General features: G+C 44.0%; 1 protein-coding gene across 1 annotated transcript in view; it reads left to right on the forward strand.

The window, feature by feature from the left end:
• Nucleotides 1–15,874, forward strand: part of LOC119726383 — a 97,934-nt gene that overhangs the window by 50,174 nt on the left and 31,886 nt on the right. Inside the window, exons 4-12 of the mRNA XM_038198037.1 lie at nucleotides 1,264–1,480; nucleotides 1,818–4,819; nucleotides 5,554–6,960; nucleotides 7,748–8,271; nucleotides 8,912–9,029; nucleotides 12,521–13,253; nucleotides 13,685–13,824; nucleotides 14,421–14,613; nucleotides 15,487–15,607. Coding sequence (XP_038053965.1) covers nucleotides 1,264–1,480; nucleotides 1,818–4,819; nucleotides 5,554–6,960; nucleotides 7,748–8,271; nucleotides 8,912–9,029; nucleotides 12,521–13,253; nucleotides 13,685–13,824; nucleotides 14,421–14,613; nucleotides 15,487–15,607 — 6,455 coding nt within the window. The remainder of the gene's footprint in view (nucleotides 1–1,263; nucleotides 1,481–1,817; nucleotides 4,820–5,553; nucleotides 6,961–7,747; nucleotides 8,272–8,911; nucleotides 9,030–12,520; nucleotides 13,254–13,684; nucleotides 13,825–14,420; nucleotides 14,614–15,486; nucleotides 15,608–15,874) is intronic.

Here is a 15,874-nt window from a genome sequence, read left to right on the forward strand (position 1 = left end):
GTAAATCTTTAAACTGAAGAACACTTGTCGGTACAAGTCGATTTATAACGTCGTCTGCATTTTAATATGTCATTTAACCTGAACAAGTCGGACACCGAGCGATTTGGCGTTGGTCTCAACATTACCTTCTTGTAAACAAATTCCATCTTGTGAACAATACCTGTTCTGAATATTTGTTGAGTCAATTCGCTGGACTATCTAAGGATGGACGTATTGTGAAATCTTCGTTATTGCTAAAATGAATTATGCAAATGAACAAAAGGAATCAATTCGCTGCTTAATTTATATATTTCTAGAAACCATTCACAGTGTTCAATTTCCATGGGTTCAATTTTCCGTTCGAAACGAATATGCAATATATATTAAAACGAGTTTGCAATTGTGTCTGTCTTGTATTTACGATCCTGTCACTTTGTAATCGACTGTACAGCCGCACTTCCTAATGTTAATGATCCTGTGATTCGTGTTGCACAGCTGTCTCACGGCCCGTTCGTTTCGCCAAGGAAATGTGTTGGCTCTTTCAAATTTGCCTGGTTCATACTTTATATTGTTTTCCCTGTTAAGCGAATGACAAAATGGTTATTTATCGGCACGTTGTTTTTGGTCAGAATTCTTGACGCATGTTAATTTTTGGATTGTCCTTTTGCTTCATTTATTTCAGCTACTTTTCATTTGTTATTAAATATCAGCCTTGTGTCTGTGTGCGTACGTCTGACGCTCTATATTTTCCCCTGATTTCCAAAGCATTTTTGTAACAGTCTTCACTGATGGTGTTTTGTTAAAAAAAAACTAAGGTCAAATAAAGATGTACATTTTTTCCTAACTTGGTAAAACGTTTTAGTTATGAGACGATATCTACACCGTTTCTTTGTTCTGCATGTGATTGGTGTACTATTATTCAAAAGCTGTATTGAATCTTGAAAAAAGAAAATGTTGATCAACCATCCTACTCAAATTATGCGTGCGGTCAAGTTTTCATTAAATATCCCAGCCAAATACAAAATGTACACCCTAATGCCAAAATTCAATCTAATGTTTTTGTTATAGGCTATCTAACATATTTATTTCAAAATGTATAAATTTAGTTGCACTTTGAATTTTTAAATTTTTTTTACACAGGGAATTTCTTTCTCATGGAAAGCATAACCTTTTTTATTTTAATTGTTGAAGAGAAATACCAGCAATGACTTTATCATGGGATTGTTGTCAATGAAGAGTGTTTTGAATACAACGGGTAATTCTTTGCAATTGTGCACATTACAGGCATCACGGAAAGCACCCAAACTAGAACGCATGGCATCCTACTCCCAGTACGAGGATATGAGATCACAGCCTGGCCAGCAAGAGGGCGCCTCTCCACTTTCACCGCTGGAGGCCGGCTCAGCCGCGTCGTCTTCAACAAATTCTGCCAGTGCATTCGCAGAGGAGCCGAGAAGAGTTGGGGATGGGCGAGAAAGTGTGTCCGGAAGAGTGGATTCTCGTAAGTATTCAAGCTACAACTCAACTTGCATAATCATTGTGAAGAAGGAATTGTATTACTCTTCAAAGTAGTTCACTCTGTACAGTATTAGATTCCGCCAATTTCCTGAAAACTAACCATACATTCTCAGCAGGCATGAATCGCCGACATTTATTATCATAACTCCCAGTTGCCTTCAACGTTTGTGATAATCATCAAATCGTTATCCCATGATCGGCAGTTTTAGCTTCGTTTAACACAACGAGGTACTTTTAGCGAAATATAGGTGTTGAAGTTTAATCTCAAAGAAATGAAGATCAATTTAATTATACTTCCGATATTTGACATTCTGTTGCAGAACCTCCATCGAAACCTCCCCGATCAATCTCCCGAGAGGATGAAATGTCAGAGGCTTATCCCAAACCCGAGCCTCACGCTTCATTTGGAGAGGGGGACCCTCGAGCAACGCTCCCTACGCCACCAATGAACCACCGAGACAACGGTCCAACCGATGTGGAAGCTGTTGCGTCAGCGAGCACGGCAGATAAGATGCAAGCAACTCCCTCGAACGAATGCGAGGTGGACGTTGATGAGGAGGAAATGATGCGGCAGTTGATGGAGATGGCGGAGGGGGCAGATGGAGGAGACGCTGGGGATGGACACCGAGGAATTCCCGGTAAAGACAGCGATCGAGATTTCGATATGTCACAAGCAGAATTCGATGACGATGCCGAGCCAGTGTCAATTGAAACAGACCAGGCAGACGAGAAACAGAGTTATCTCCAGAGACGGTTCGGCGATTTGGACGTTCTTTACGAAGGGGATGAAAGAGATGCACCTAGCGACCGAGGGGATTCCCGAGAATCCTCAAGTGGTGCCAAGGGTGCATCGGTAACGGCGCTGCTGACTGAACGTGAGCAAGAACTAATACGTGAGTCTTGTGGGGATGCTCGGTCGAAAACACGAGGCTTCGTCAGTCACAGATCTTCATCAGTAGATAGGGCGAGTAGTGACGAACCGAAGCAGGCAAGCAGACGGAAGATTCTAAGTACCTCTTTCGATTCGTATGAATGTCATAGTGATAGCGAACTCAAATTGACCAAGTCGAAGCAAAGCAAAGATGTTAAGGAGATAATAGCTTTGTCCGGGAGTGACCCAAAGCTGTCGTTATCTGTGGATTCCTCAGAGAGGGAATCGCTTACCTTAGGAAAAGACTCTCTGCAGAAGTTATATGTGCCTCTTTCCCCTGACGAATTCGCCACTGACGAAAAATACAGGTCAGTGGAGGACCTCACCAAAGTTGGAACAGATGAACAAGAATCAACTGACGACTCGGAGAACGGCTCCACTAGAATTGCAACCCCAGCAGTCGGCCAACCCCAGTTCCAATACGTCAAGCAAAAACCAAACAGTTTACCGAGAAGGCGCAGAAGCAGACCAGTCATGGAACTGCCTCTGTCACCGATATTTGACGAGGAGGCAGGATCGCCTGATCCAGAGCACCCGGCAGGAGACTTCTCATCTCCGGAGTACGCTGATCCTTCGTTGGCTGAAGATTCGCCGTTTGAATACGAGTACGATGATGATGCGGATGCATCACAAGAGGGATTCTCCTCGCAGGATGAGTTGCCAAGAACTGAAATGGTTGAAGACCTGAAGGCGATGGAAGAGGAGGTGTCTGATCAGCGTGACTACGATAATGACTATACTTTAATTGCTAGAGACGAGGGCTTAGCTACACTAGTAGAGGAGCAAGAAGAAACACCAGATAATGAAATTCAAAGGGGGGAATCGGAAATTGTTCAAACAGAGACGAGTTTTACTCATTCGGTCGATGACTCCATTGTGCACACTATCCCTTCTGCAAGGATCACCGAAGCGCAACAAACACAGGAATTGCCAATACTGAAAAGTCCCGAGAGTAAAAAAGAAAAGACAAAACTTGTAGAAACAGCTGATGAGGTACAGGTGGAATGTCAAGCTCAACCAACCGTCAGGGAGCACATAAAGCATCTGCCACGTCATTCACAGGATGACGGAACTTCCTCTTCTAGTCTTACAAGCAGTCAGTCCTCAGAAGAAGCGCCCGATACCGTGCGTTCTAATAAAGACGAAAAGGCTAGTCACTCGCCAAGACCAAAACCACCACCTCTTGGCATGATGCCACCAAGATATAGCATGGAAGCCTACTCCAGCCTTGAGTCCGAGGAAGGTAACAGTTTGCTCAGTTCGCCCCGGACTCCTAGCTACGACACTGACAGTTTTGATAAGCCGAAGGTCACCAGCCCGGGTAAGAAACACATGGACTTGGACTCACCGCTCAGTCCTAGCTTTCGTTTCTCTCCACCGGCGACCCCTAAGCATCTTCTAGAAGCCAGTAAACACTTCAGTGACACAAGTAGCTACACGTACGATAATTCACCCAGTGAATTTTCTGATGAAATTCAAATGTCGCCGGTAACACTGACAGTGTGCAAGTCAGTTGTATCAAATGTGGGATCCCATTTTGATGACTTTGAAGATGCTTCCAAGACCAAAGCAACAGTAAGTTCTGAGGCAGTTGGTCCGGATGTGCCTTTGGACGAGGTTCAACAGAAGGAACAATCACAGATCGAAGAAGAAAAAGTGGAATTGGCTGAAGTAAAGACAACTGAAGTAAACACCGACATGATTAAGAAACCATCACGGACGGCAGATGCTTGCACTGGAACCCAGACAGAGCACATCTTGAGTGTATTGATCCCAAAGCCGTCTCCCTCTCATCGTCATCCCGAGGAGGGTAAAACAAAATCTATCAAGATGCAGTCCACCTCGTCACAGACAACGTCACCGGTATCTGATGTAGAACCGACCGCGGACATCTCACCCGTTAAACAAACCAGGGCGAAAGTTCTCATTGATGCTGCCGTAGACGCAACCTTTGACAGTCCGTCCTTCTCGCCTTTGTCTCCGATGCACACCGCTCACGCGAAGACCGCAAGCATCGCAGTTGGTACGAGCCCCGAGTACTCACCACCCTCATCGGCCCCTTCCACTGACACCGAGTCGGTCGCCAGCCGGTCATCTCGCGTGAAATATATCCACGGCGGATTCGGCAGCGATGGTGACACAACGGATTGGGGTGCTAGTATGCCATTTTCATCCATTGCATCCTCCAGTGGTACTTCGAGTCCAGAGAGGAGCTCTTCCTTGCGATCAACTCCGCTGAAATACCTCCCCCTGGAAACCAGTAGTCTGTCCAACACGTCTCCACCTACTACGAGGAGGAGTCGTATAGACCGGGAAACATCTACTCAGAGAGGGTCCTCGGCCCCAGCTAGAACCCGTGTGATGCGAGATAGTGTCAGCTCAGAACGAAGGGTGAGCAAATTCACAAGCAAGTCAACTAAAATATATCATTGCCACTCTGCTCCATTCGGGGCGCTACATTCATTATACAGCCAGAACCCACAAGTTGTGCTAGCACCGTTGCAAATTTTAAACATAACAGATGCTGTGTGCAATGGTGCTTGCAACCTTTATATTGTTCTTTTGATGTGTGCACCGGTGCATAGTTCCTATGGACCGTTTTGGGAATTTATAGTTTGATAAATGTATGCAAAGAACTGTTGAGAGTACCTTTCCTCATCCTTCTCCCCCTCCTGTGGGTTTCTTCCCCCCCCCCCACCCCCACCCCACCCTGCATGAAATCACAACATAAACTACTGTAGATTAAAGTTTCTATGAAATTAAAGTGAAGGAAATACTCGGCCAATAATAAAACAGTTGTATACAGTACTGGAAGGCCTTTCCTGAAACAACGACCATATGAAATGTGCCACGCATGATTATTCGTTGAGATATCGAAACTACAGATGCCGTGTACTTTGGATGCACGGTATTCATACACCGATCAAGGTCCATTTGTAACAATAACCGTTTTTGTTTTACATGACAGTTCAACAAATAAAATATATTCACTTCCTCCATCGTGTACCTGGAACAATTCGGTTGGGGTTGGTAAAATTTATTTCAATAGCAAACTTGTAAATTCGCAGTATGATTTTAACTTTATTTGAAAAGTGTGTAAACGCTGATGTTTCTCTTTTTTGTAGACTTCCTCGAGCGACATCGACAGCTGTGACAGCGACGGAGGAACACCGTCCAGCACACCCCGGAAGGTCCGGCGTCGTCTTCCCTCTATCCCGTCTGATCAGGTTCCCGTCTCCGCCCCACGCAGCTCCAACACCCACAAGGTGTTCTTGGAGAAAGACCAGAATGTATCCGATCCTAGCAAGCAGCTGGAGTTGCAGCGAGTCAAGGAGATGCTCAGTCGGAAAGCCGCTTCCATAGAGAAGCAACGACGTGAGGAGGAGCTCCGCAATCTACGTATCGAGGCGGACCGACAGCGGGTTGGTGCTGCTAGCGAGAGGATTGCCCGACGTCGGCAGCCAAAACCACGGGGAAGGTTCTACAGTGACGGTTCCGTGTCGGACTCGGAGGTAGGACCGACTGGCAGCGGCAGGACGAGCAGAGACAGAGATAGAGACATTCTTGATACCGACTGGAGACTCGGTGCACCTGCTCTGTCTATGCAAACCCTGAGCACTATCGACACCCAGCAGTCACCGACCCACGGTGCACGCTACGGCTTAGAGCCCCCGGGAGCACCGAGGAGCACGCTGTTCCTTTCCAAGTCAGAGGAAGATATCATCAGGGAAATCGAGAAGCAGATTTCTGAGACGACGGGGAAAGCATATCAGGCGTACGACCGGACAGAAATCGAGAGAGATGTCCGTAGGCGATACGGCGCTCTACATGACTCCGATCGGAGTAGCAGCCAGTATTCAACATCTTCCTCTGGCTCACGGGGAAGCCTGAGCGACAGCTGGAGTTCTGTCACCTTTGAACTCCCGGACTATCGCTTGAGGGCCGTGCGCCAGAAACTGAAGGAGGAACTAAAACTGGTCACTGCCGATAAACGGGCGCAACTTGACCGAGAAGCGGTCACAAACGAACCGAAACATCGTCCACCAAAAGGCAAGGCAACATCTTTGGACTTGGATTCATCGGTCGGGTTCTTGCAAAGTAGCAGAGCCAACGGCAAGCCACAGTTGCTCGCAGTACCTGGTATGGATAAGCTGGACAGAAACGGTAAATCTTCCAACCGCTTGTCACCACAGGCGTCTCCTCAACGGCGGCGGAACCGCAGACAAGCGGCCGACTCCATCCCACCGATGTTCTCACCTATCAAAGAGGATGTTGATATTGAGGGCGACGTGATTCTCTCGCAGGCCAAACTCTCCAAACACCACTCGGACGAATCGGATTCCATTCTGTCGCCGGGGGGACAATCGAGTGTTGATGTGCGTAGTTACAAACACAGAAAAGACGGCACGAAAGAGTCGTCGAGAGACAGATTGTCCTCCCATGAGTTACTAACAGGTCTACCTTCACCGGACGGAAATTCGTCCGGCAATCGTAGGCGGCGCAAAGATACACCAGTGTCAGCTCATGTAGGGGTGAGTACACGTGTAGTGTCCATTATAGACGTATTTTGATCGCATATTTTGATGGCACTTTTTATACGTATTGTCAGAGCTAGCTTTCAAACATCGTTTGTGATAATTTAATTTCATATGTTTGTGGCCATAATGTCTGGAAAGTGAGGGTCCAATAAAATGTCGATATTTTTATGAGAATAACATATAGACAAATCTTTATCAAGCGGTATAATACAAATCTTGCAGACAAAAAAATAGAAGCTGTTGAACAAAGAGGATGTAAAGCGAGAGCGAAAAACATTAACATCAAATAAAACTTAGACACCGCAAACGGCAATTATTATCAACAGGGTCAACCACGACAATGTCATTGTGACAAGATATAGGCCTATTTCAGTTGGCTTAGGAAGGTACAATGAGCCAAAAGCTCTTTATATCTAAGTACATCCGTTAACATGAGAGCTCTAAGCTACTTTTAAAAAAATCCCAGTGAAAATCAAAGTTTCTCATTTCTGTGAACTTAGATATGTTTTAGTTTCATGGTTAGACACCGGGAACATGTTCTAAGATTCTAACCCATCACAGAGGATCAATTATTGAATTGTAAATGGTTCGTGTGGTCACTCTAGTAGCAACCAGGGAGTCTTCAATTGGTTAATCAGGGCAACAATCACTCATTCCAAATTGGCGTGAAAAGGAGTGAAACATGATCAACGCTACCTTCCTATCAGAGGGTTCTGAGCACATCTCTTTGACATATAGCTTGATTTGAATGTTTATATCAATCTCATTTTGGTATAATTAGCCCGAGGAGGTGGATCGTCTCAGTCGCGAAGGCGAAATGATTGAGAAACGCATCAGAGAGCAGCAGGAGAAAGAGTTTCGACGGGAGATCGAACGCCGCAAGAAACAGATGGAAGACTCTGCCAAGCGACTGGACGAGCTGAAGATCAGACGGGGCGTGGAGTGGTCCGCGGCCAGCGGCGGTGACGGTAAGAGTACCGGTACCGGCTCGGTGACAAAACCCTTGCAGGGTCCGGTGAAGCTGAGCCAGAGCCTGGACGAAATCGCTCGCCGGCGAGACAGAGACAGCTCCCCGCTCAGTGCCGAGCGCCGGCGGTACGGATCGCTGGAGACGGTTGCGCGGGACAAGGGCCGAGGCGCCCGGGAGACGGTATCTATGTCCACGCCGCAGCTGACCGAGAGGGAAAGGGCGGTCATCAAGAGGGATCAGCAAGGGTTGATATTACCGCTTGATGAGGAGACTAGGTTGCAGAAAGGTGGAACGGAGCATGGGAAACGGCAGACGAGGGCTGGTAGGGGAGACAGGTGAGTTCAATAAGAACATAGAGTCCCTTGAGAGTCCTTGATGGCATGTGCATTAGATTATAAATTTTGCAATTGTGAGTGTACTTTCTTATATTATATCGTATCTGGTGAGATGAAATTAAATCAAATATTCTACACATGGAAAAAAATATCAAATAGGTAATATCGTTCAATGCACATGCCAATTAAACATGCGTTCGTTGCTACATGTCTTAAAGAATGAACTCTTCATGCATTCAATAGCTGAACTTTGGGATAGCTGGTGTCACATATACATGTAATGCACGGGTGTACGTGCACGTTGACAAAGAATGGTGAAAAAGGCATCAGTGAAAAAAAAAGAGAATAAACAAATTAAATAAACAGATTCCCTTTGCCAAGGTCGCCTAAAAATATCATAATTTCTACTGTCCTCTTTTATTATGGCTAAATTTCCCTATTTGGTCATGTTTAGGCATGCATTCCATTTTTTTTTCTATTTAGTTAAAAGCTAAACCATGGAAAGGAAATAAGAACATTTTGAAAAGCATTACATTGTTTTCAACAATGTTTGAAAAATCCATATAAAATCACAACTGGTAGGTAAGTATAATTGAACCTCTTTGGTCTTTTCTTCCCGTACTTTTAAACGTCTTAACAGACTCGAGCGGTCCTCCTCGCGTGAAAAGCGCCCCCATCGGCAAGACAGTGTCGAGAGCGTGGGCTCTAACAGAGCGCTGTCTGAAGACGACGAGGCTGGCTACTCCGACAGCAGCAAGGTGAGAGAATTGGACACACAGTCAAACAGTCACTGATATCAAACAAAAGAACTTCAGGTTTAATATAGGACCAGTCTCGGCACCAAAGTACTACAGTCAGCACAATAACTGCAGAGGCCCCAGTAATGGCAAAACCATTGAACCAGCCATGCTATATTTAGAAGATCCAATGCTGTCTGATGTCGGTCTGCCGGAATGTCGGTCTCTCTTATATATGTCCGATGTGTCGGTCTGTCCTTTTTTTGTAAAAGGTATGAAAGGTATTGCACAAAATGCAACAGTTGATACATACAGGGTGAGTAAACAAAACAAAAAACCCAAAAGTGCTGCATGTAACACTTTTAAAATCTAGGATATAAAAGCCCAACTTGTCAGCTTTTTTTAGTACAAGAATCATTCAAATAACTCAATTCATTTTCAAGTTACGGAATTGTAAACACAACCACCGCTTTAAAGTTCTGTCTGCGGATCACAAAAGGTTTTCGTTTTGCTGAAAGAGCACTTACATTTTTGTGATCCGCGGACAGAACTTTAAAACGGTGGTTGTGTTGAAAAATCTGTAACTTGAAAATTGCTTCGGTGATTAGAATGATTCTTGCACTAAAAGACAGCTTATGAATTTCGTTTACATGTCCTACATTTTGAAAGTGCTACATGCAGAACTTCACTAAAACATTGGTCCCAACATTTCGGTTTCGTTTGTTGTTTTTTACTAACCCTGTACAGGTCCTGAAGTGCTATGTATGCCCCGATTTCACTGTCCTCTTAAATCACGATTGCCACGTAAAAACATGTTTTGCTTTTTGGGCAAATTTGTTTATTTCCGAATTTCAGTGGTTAAATATTACATCATTATCTGTATGAAAACACTCCAGATGTGTCTGTCGAAACATGTAACACAGCGTCCAGACGTAAATACAAGCTTGATATTGTTCGGTACCTGGATATCCTTTCCAGACACCGGTGCCTGGTCTTATTTGACATGTTATTCATGTAGTTCTAGTTCAATTACAGAAAAGCTGTGAAAACATGGAAACATTTACACTGTGAGGTTTTAACAGTACCTCAAAAATGAATTTCCAATATACATGTATATTAAAGGTGAATCGTGACTCGGACTATCGCACTCGACCTTTGTGACTCAATCGGACTAGGACCTGCATGACTTAATTGTATTTATTAAAAATAAAACTAGATTTGGTTGCGCGGGGGTGGGGTGTGTGAGTTTTGAATTATCACCCCCCCCCCCCGTAGTTTTTGGGCCAAGTTTTAAAGGATTTTGTCATGTGTCTCTTTGGTGCCAATCTGCATTAAAAATGGGCCCCCAAAAAATAATCTCTGAGTGCTTGCCGTCGAACCAAAATTGTTCCAAAGACCCTTACCTTCAAATTAGTACATGTAGTGAAAACGAATTTTTTGCATCAATTTGAAAGGACTTAGTGCCCGGGCACCCCGCTATTGCACTCGGACTCGGGAAAGGTCGAACACGAACCCGATGTTTAGTGACTTTGCAATGTAATGAGGGTTTTTTCAATGCACGTGTACATCCCGCTCACTGTGTCTCGCGATCAGCGTCATCGCGAGCAAGGGAATTATGTAGTATCTGTTCATATTAGCATCGCGTCTTGTCTTTCAATGCAAATGGTTTTCAGGATCTAGAGAATATAAATTTGAAACATAACGGTTTGCAATGATTTGGGGATAGTCATCACAGGGAATGTATTGTATTGGTTAAAGTAACGATTAATTCCAAGCCACGTACTGAACAAGAATGGTGGAAATTAATTGAAATTGATTTGTGAATTGTGTGAACTGAAAAAGTTCAGTGGCGTCCCCACTGCAATGGTTGGAATCGGAGTGCAAAATATATTAGATACTCAACGTGGAAAGTCTCTGACAGATTGACGAGTATAATACGTTTCGCACGGTATATAAACATGTATCATTAACGGTTTTATTTTCAAGGTAGTGAAAGATCAACATTGGCTTTGAATTGGTTTCCTCTTTCGTATATGCGAAAATTGTTTCTGAGTTGTATATTGTATCGATGAGTGTTGTATGCCGTGTGGACACTCGTCGAACGTGGTTTCTGTTTACAATACAGTGGGACCTACAATAACAGTTTGACTGGGAGTTATAGCGCGTACATGTCGTCGGCTCGACTAATACTTTATCAGTGACAAATGCCCATCTGTTGTTTTTGGAAGCCTTCTTTTTTTACAGGTTTTCCAGTCAAATCGGGCATGTTTTCAGAAAGGTTTGAGTAGTATTCAAATTCGTGTCTAATGTATTGCTGAGTTGAATAATTGGTCTTCTAAATGCTTTTTAGTTGGTTTCGTTTGGACAAAAGATACAGCAATCACAATAAGGAACTTGAAAAAGCAATTGGGCAATTTTTCAGTTTTCAAGTCTACAGATCGAAGCCGGTAGATTAAAACACACGTTACTATAAAAGGAAATAAATCCTGTGTGTGTTTCTCTTACTGCGCTTTCTCACTTTCAAGGAAAGTGGCCCAAGACGATTTTCGATGAAGTATACAGCGTTTGTTCCAATGCATCGATTTGAGTAAAATAACGTTTGTATGGTAGATTGGGTATCTGACTATAAGAGGTAATTTGAAAATATTCCAAAACTCACATGCATTATACCTATATTAATTGGTTTTCGACTGTTAGGTATTTTGTGGAACAACATGTATCACTTTGCTTGTACAGGTACATAGAGAGACGGACTGAAAGGTTCAAAGTCGCTTTTCAAATACTAAAACAGCTTCCTTTGAGGCACACAGAATTACGTTTTAACAACACAACATGAAGAATAACATCCCAATATGTTTGTTTAGCAATCTCGTATACACTTCGTGAGCCGGCAGTCTTCTTTTAAGCGACCGTATGATTCAAACAAACCATAAAAACAACCAGTACTTTGTACTTCATGTTATATTTTTATTGTCAATGGTTTTTAAACAAGAGGTACAAATATTGTGCTGGATTATATATCGTAATGCGCAATGGAATTACTGAAATACGGCTTTCCATAATTTCTCTCTGGTGGATATATGTAGAAAAATTATTTGCTTAATCACAACAATATGCAGACTACTACTTTTTACTTTCTAAATGGCATCTCCACTCAGCTCGACATGGAAATAAGCATTAACTTGGACCAATCTCAAAAAGATAAAAGGGTGTGTAAATTTCAAACAAACAATGAATATTGTTATGCTTTTGGAAAACCCCACATATTTTATTTACTGTGGATTGACCTAAATAGAATATAAACAGTTTATATTTGAAAGGCACTTATGTCTGCAAGTTATGTATATTCTGCATACCGCACATAACATACGTTTGCAGATATGCAAAAAAGTGCACAATGTCAAGCCGCATATTCATTGATCACCCTTGTCGGTGTGGAATTCCTCTTTGTAAAACAAACCTAGCTGAGCGGTAATAAACATTCCTCTTTGACATTGTGATTATATTCACAGGGTAGCACCAGACGACGTCGCAGCGCAGACGAGCGGAGAATCGCCGAGGAATCAACTCGCCATCACCGTGACCAACGCCATCACCAACAGGAGCGTGATCACGGTCGCACATCTCCTGCCGCACAACGTGATCACGGTCGCTCGTCTCCTGCCGCACAACGTGATCACGGTCGCGCGTCGCCTGCCACACAGCGGGATCGTGATCACGGTCGCACGTCGCCTGCCACGCAGCGGGACCGTAATCACGGTCGCACGTCCCCTGCCACGCGGCGGGACCGTGATCAAGGACGCGCGTCCCCTGGGTCCCATGGTCGAATTTCCCCTGCAGCACACTACCGGGACGGTGACTACCATGACTACTCTCACCGTCGTCCACACAATCGGTCGAGGGAGGATGTGACTTCGCCTGAAGAACGTGACCGTGATCGTGACACGTACGCTGACCGTGGACGTGACTACCATCACCGCCAGCACAGCAGATCACGAGAAGACATCCCATCGTCTTCAAGCCGTGAGCGCGCCCGCACCATCAGTCCTAGTCCAATCCGGGAGCGTGATCGTGACTCTCATCGTGATCGAGACACGCACCGTGATCACAGACGCCGTCAGCATCACCATTCAGGAGAGGATCTGTCAAAGACCTCGAAGAATAGTGACCGATCTTCAGCGGGACCCCGATCTAGAAGTCTTCCCAGAGTCTTGCAGTCAGAGAGAAGACAGGCCTCCCCTGAAGGTAGATTCATTGAAAATTCTTTCTCCTCACGAAAACTTTTAATCAACAAGGTTTTCCAAAATCATTTCCGAAATGCCTACTATAACTTAATGTTTCAACATCAAAAGAAGCATTAATCAAGTATGTATCACAGCAGCATTCAGTGCTTATGAAACTGCGTTATAACGGTATTTTCCCAGCAAAATTTACTTTTTTTAAGATCTGATTATTTTAAGAACTTATAAATGTTAAGTCAATCAGTCTACCAAATTTTCCATAGCTGTTCATTTCGTTCATAGGATCCAAACGTGTGTTTTGGGTTGTAGTTTGTAGGCCGTACGTTGTACGGAAACCGTACGGAATTAACTTCAACTGTTAATGATTACATTGTGGGAAAATGCTTTGTTGATCATTTGCTGGATTTTCACATTCTGATATATTGTCAACTCCAGATTACTATTACGGGGACCAGGTCTACAGAATGCAGGCCAGCGAGTGGACACGTCGCGCCGACGACAGTGGCGATGACGAAGACGAAAGACGACGACAAGCCATCTACCAAAGTGTGCCAGGGGGATCTCGCCATATGCAGGTATGGATGGAGACTTATTAAAGTTATTCACCTAATATGAAACAACATAGTTGAGATTATAGCATAGCAATCATTCTTTGCGGTTAGGCCTATTTAGGTAAAATTGTGTGAGTAAACGATATTCGTATCTTATATTGCATTGCCTGAAAAGAAAGGCTCAAGGTATACGCTCCAACAATGCAGAAAGTGAGGGCAGTACCCCCCCCCCGGAAATTTGTTAGTCCTTCAAGGGACCATGTTCAATATAAAAAAAAGCATGTACCACCCAACTCTCCCTCCCCCACCCAAATCCCAACACTCGCCCTCTATGGTCAGAACCCAGGCTACACTGCTTGGCTACAGGTGTTTCGTATACTTTACGCACGTTTTTTTAGCCTGTCTGTGTCCGTTGCGTTTGGTTTGGTTTGGCGTTTGGTTTGGCCCGAAGTTTGCATTAAAAAAAAACACGTACCAAAACAAGGACTGAAGACGGGCATATGTCGTTTTTAAGCCATTGCTTGTCCTGCATCATTATTGCAATTTCATCGACAATAACACATTGTTATAATAAATTAAGATGCATAATCGGACGCCTCCTGTGTCTCTCCTTGATACAGCAACGCCACATATCACGTGCCGACTACCAGTTCCCCACCAGACGATTCCGTCTCCCGCGGGATCCCAACGATAAGAAGTGCAGGAACCACGGCATCGGTATGCGCATTATCGGCGGCAAACGGATACCAGGGTCGGAGCAGCTGGTGGCCTACATTGCCGAGATACGGCGGGGCGGGGTTGCAGATAGAGAAGGTTGGTTTGAATCATCGTCAGAATGTGGGCAGTCATAGTTAACAAGGGCCCTAGGACAAGGTCTAGTGACTGGTTTCTCTACCAATGACACATCTTTCCTACCTGATACTTTCCCGGTTTGGAACGAGATCATGGGACATGATTGTGTACCAGATGACATCCAAAACAAATTCGCTTTTGACCGTTATTCAATATTTGAAGTATTAAAAACCCATGATTTGTCAAAAGGGGTGCTGAGATGTTGAAGTCCAGGATTTTTGAAGAGGGTTGAGGCGGGGAACCGAGACCTTATTCACAAGGAAGTCATTTTTGATCGTGCTCCCTGAATGCATTTTATCAATTGTAAACTGTTGAATAGGATGGTGCCAGACTACGTCCCAAGCCTAACTTTCAATATTTGTTTTAATGGGGCTTAAAACATTGGGGTATGTTTAATCACACATTTTAAATTATTCATCAGAGCAGACTGGTATCAATTTGTAATTAACTTTGTGTCATTGCTTTGATTTCTATTCGCAAGTTCCAATTATGAAGATTTTACCTCGCTTTCAATGTAATATGGCCGACTCGTGGAAAAAGTCTCAATGATGCTATATATTTAACCATATTCAATATTATTTCATGAAAGAAATGTGTCATTTTCCAGTAGAAGTGTAAAACAATTAGCATTTGTCACGCAAAAAGGGGATGGTCAGCCACCATCCACCCCTCCCCACCCTATAGTAGATAAAAAAAAAATAGAAAATCCCCAGGAAAATGCATAGCTATAGATAACACTTCCTGTTCGAGCTAAAATAAGTTTTTCTGTATTAACTCAAAGACGATACTTTTAAATGCCGAATATTACAAATCGCTCAACATATTGACGATTAGGTTTACGGGAAGGTGATCAAGTGTTAGAGTGGTGTGGCATGCCGCTGACAGGACGGACGTACGAGGAAGTACAGCGAATCACTAGGACGGCCGACGGCGATGTAGAAGTAGTTGTCAAATGGTAAGCCTCCGCACTTGCACTGTTCGTATTATTTTCAAATTCTTGTAGTTGTTCTGTAGCCAACTTGGTATTTGATGGGGCACTATACTAGTGATCAATCGTATCGGGACCCTTTGTATGTCTTTGAGACAGTGTTGTAGTCGAGTCCCCCACATCCGAGTCCGAGTCCGAGTCCTTCCGTCCGAGGCCGAGTCCTAGTCCGAGGTCGAAAAATCCGAGAACGAATCTGAGTCCGAGTCCGAAATATCCGAGTCCAATTGCGAGTCA

This window comes from Patiria miniata, unplaced genomic scaffold (assembly GCF_015706575.1).
Source record: "Patiria miniata isolate m_02_andy unplaced genomic scaffold, ASM1570657v1 HiC_scaffold_2, whole genome shotgun sequence".
In the NCBI taxonomy this organism is placed as follows: Eukaryota; Metazoa; Echinodermata; class Asteroidea; order Valvatida; family Asterinidae; genus Patiria; species Patiria miniata.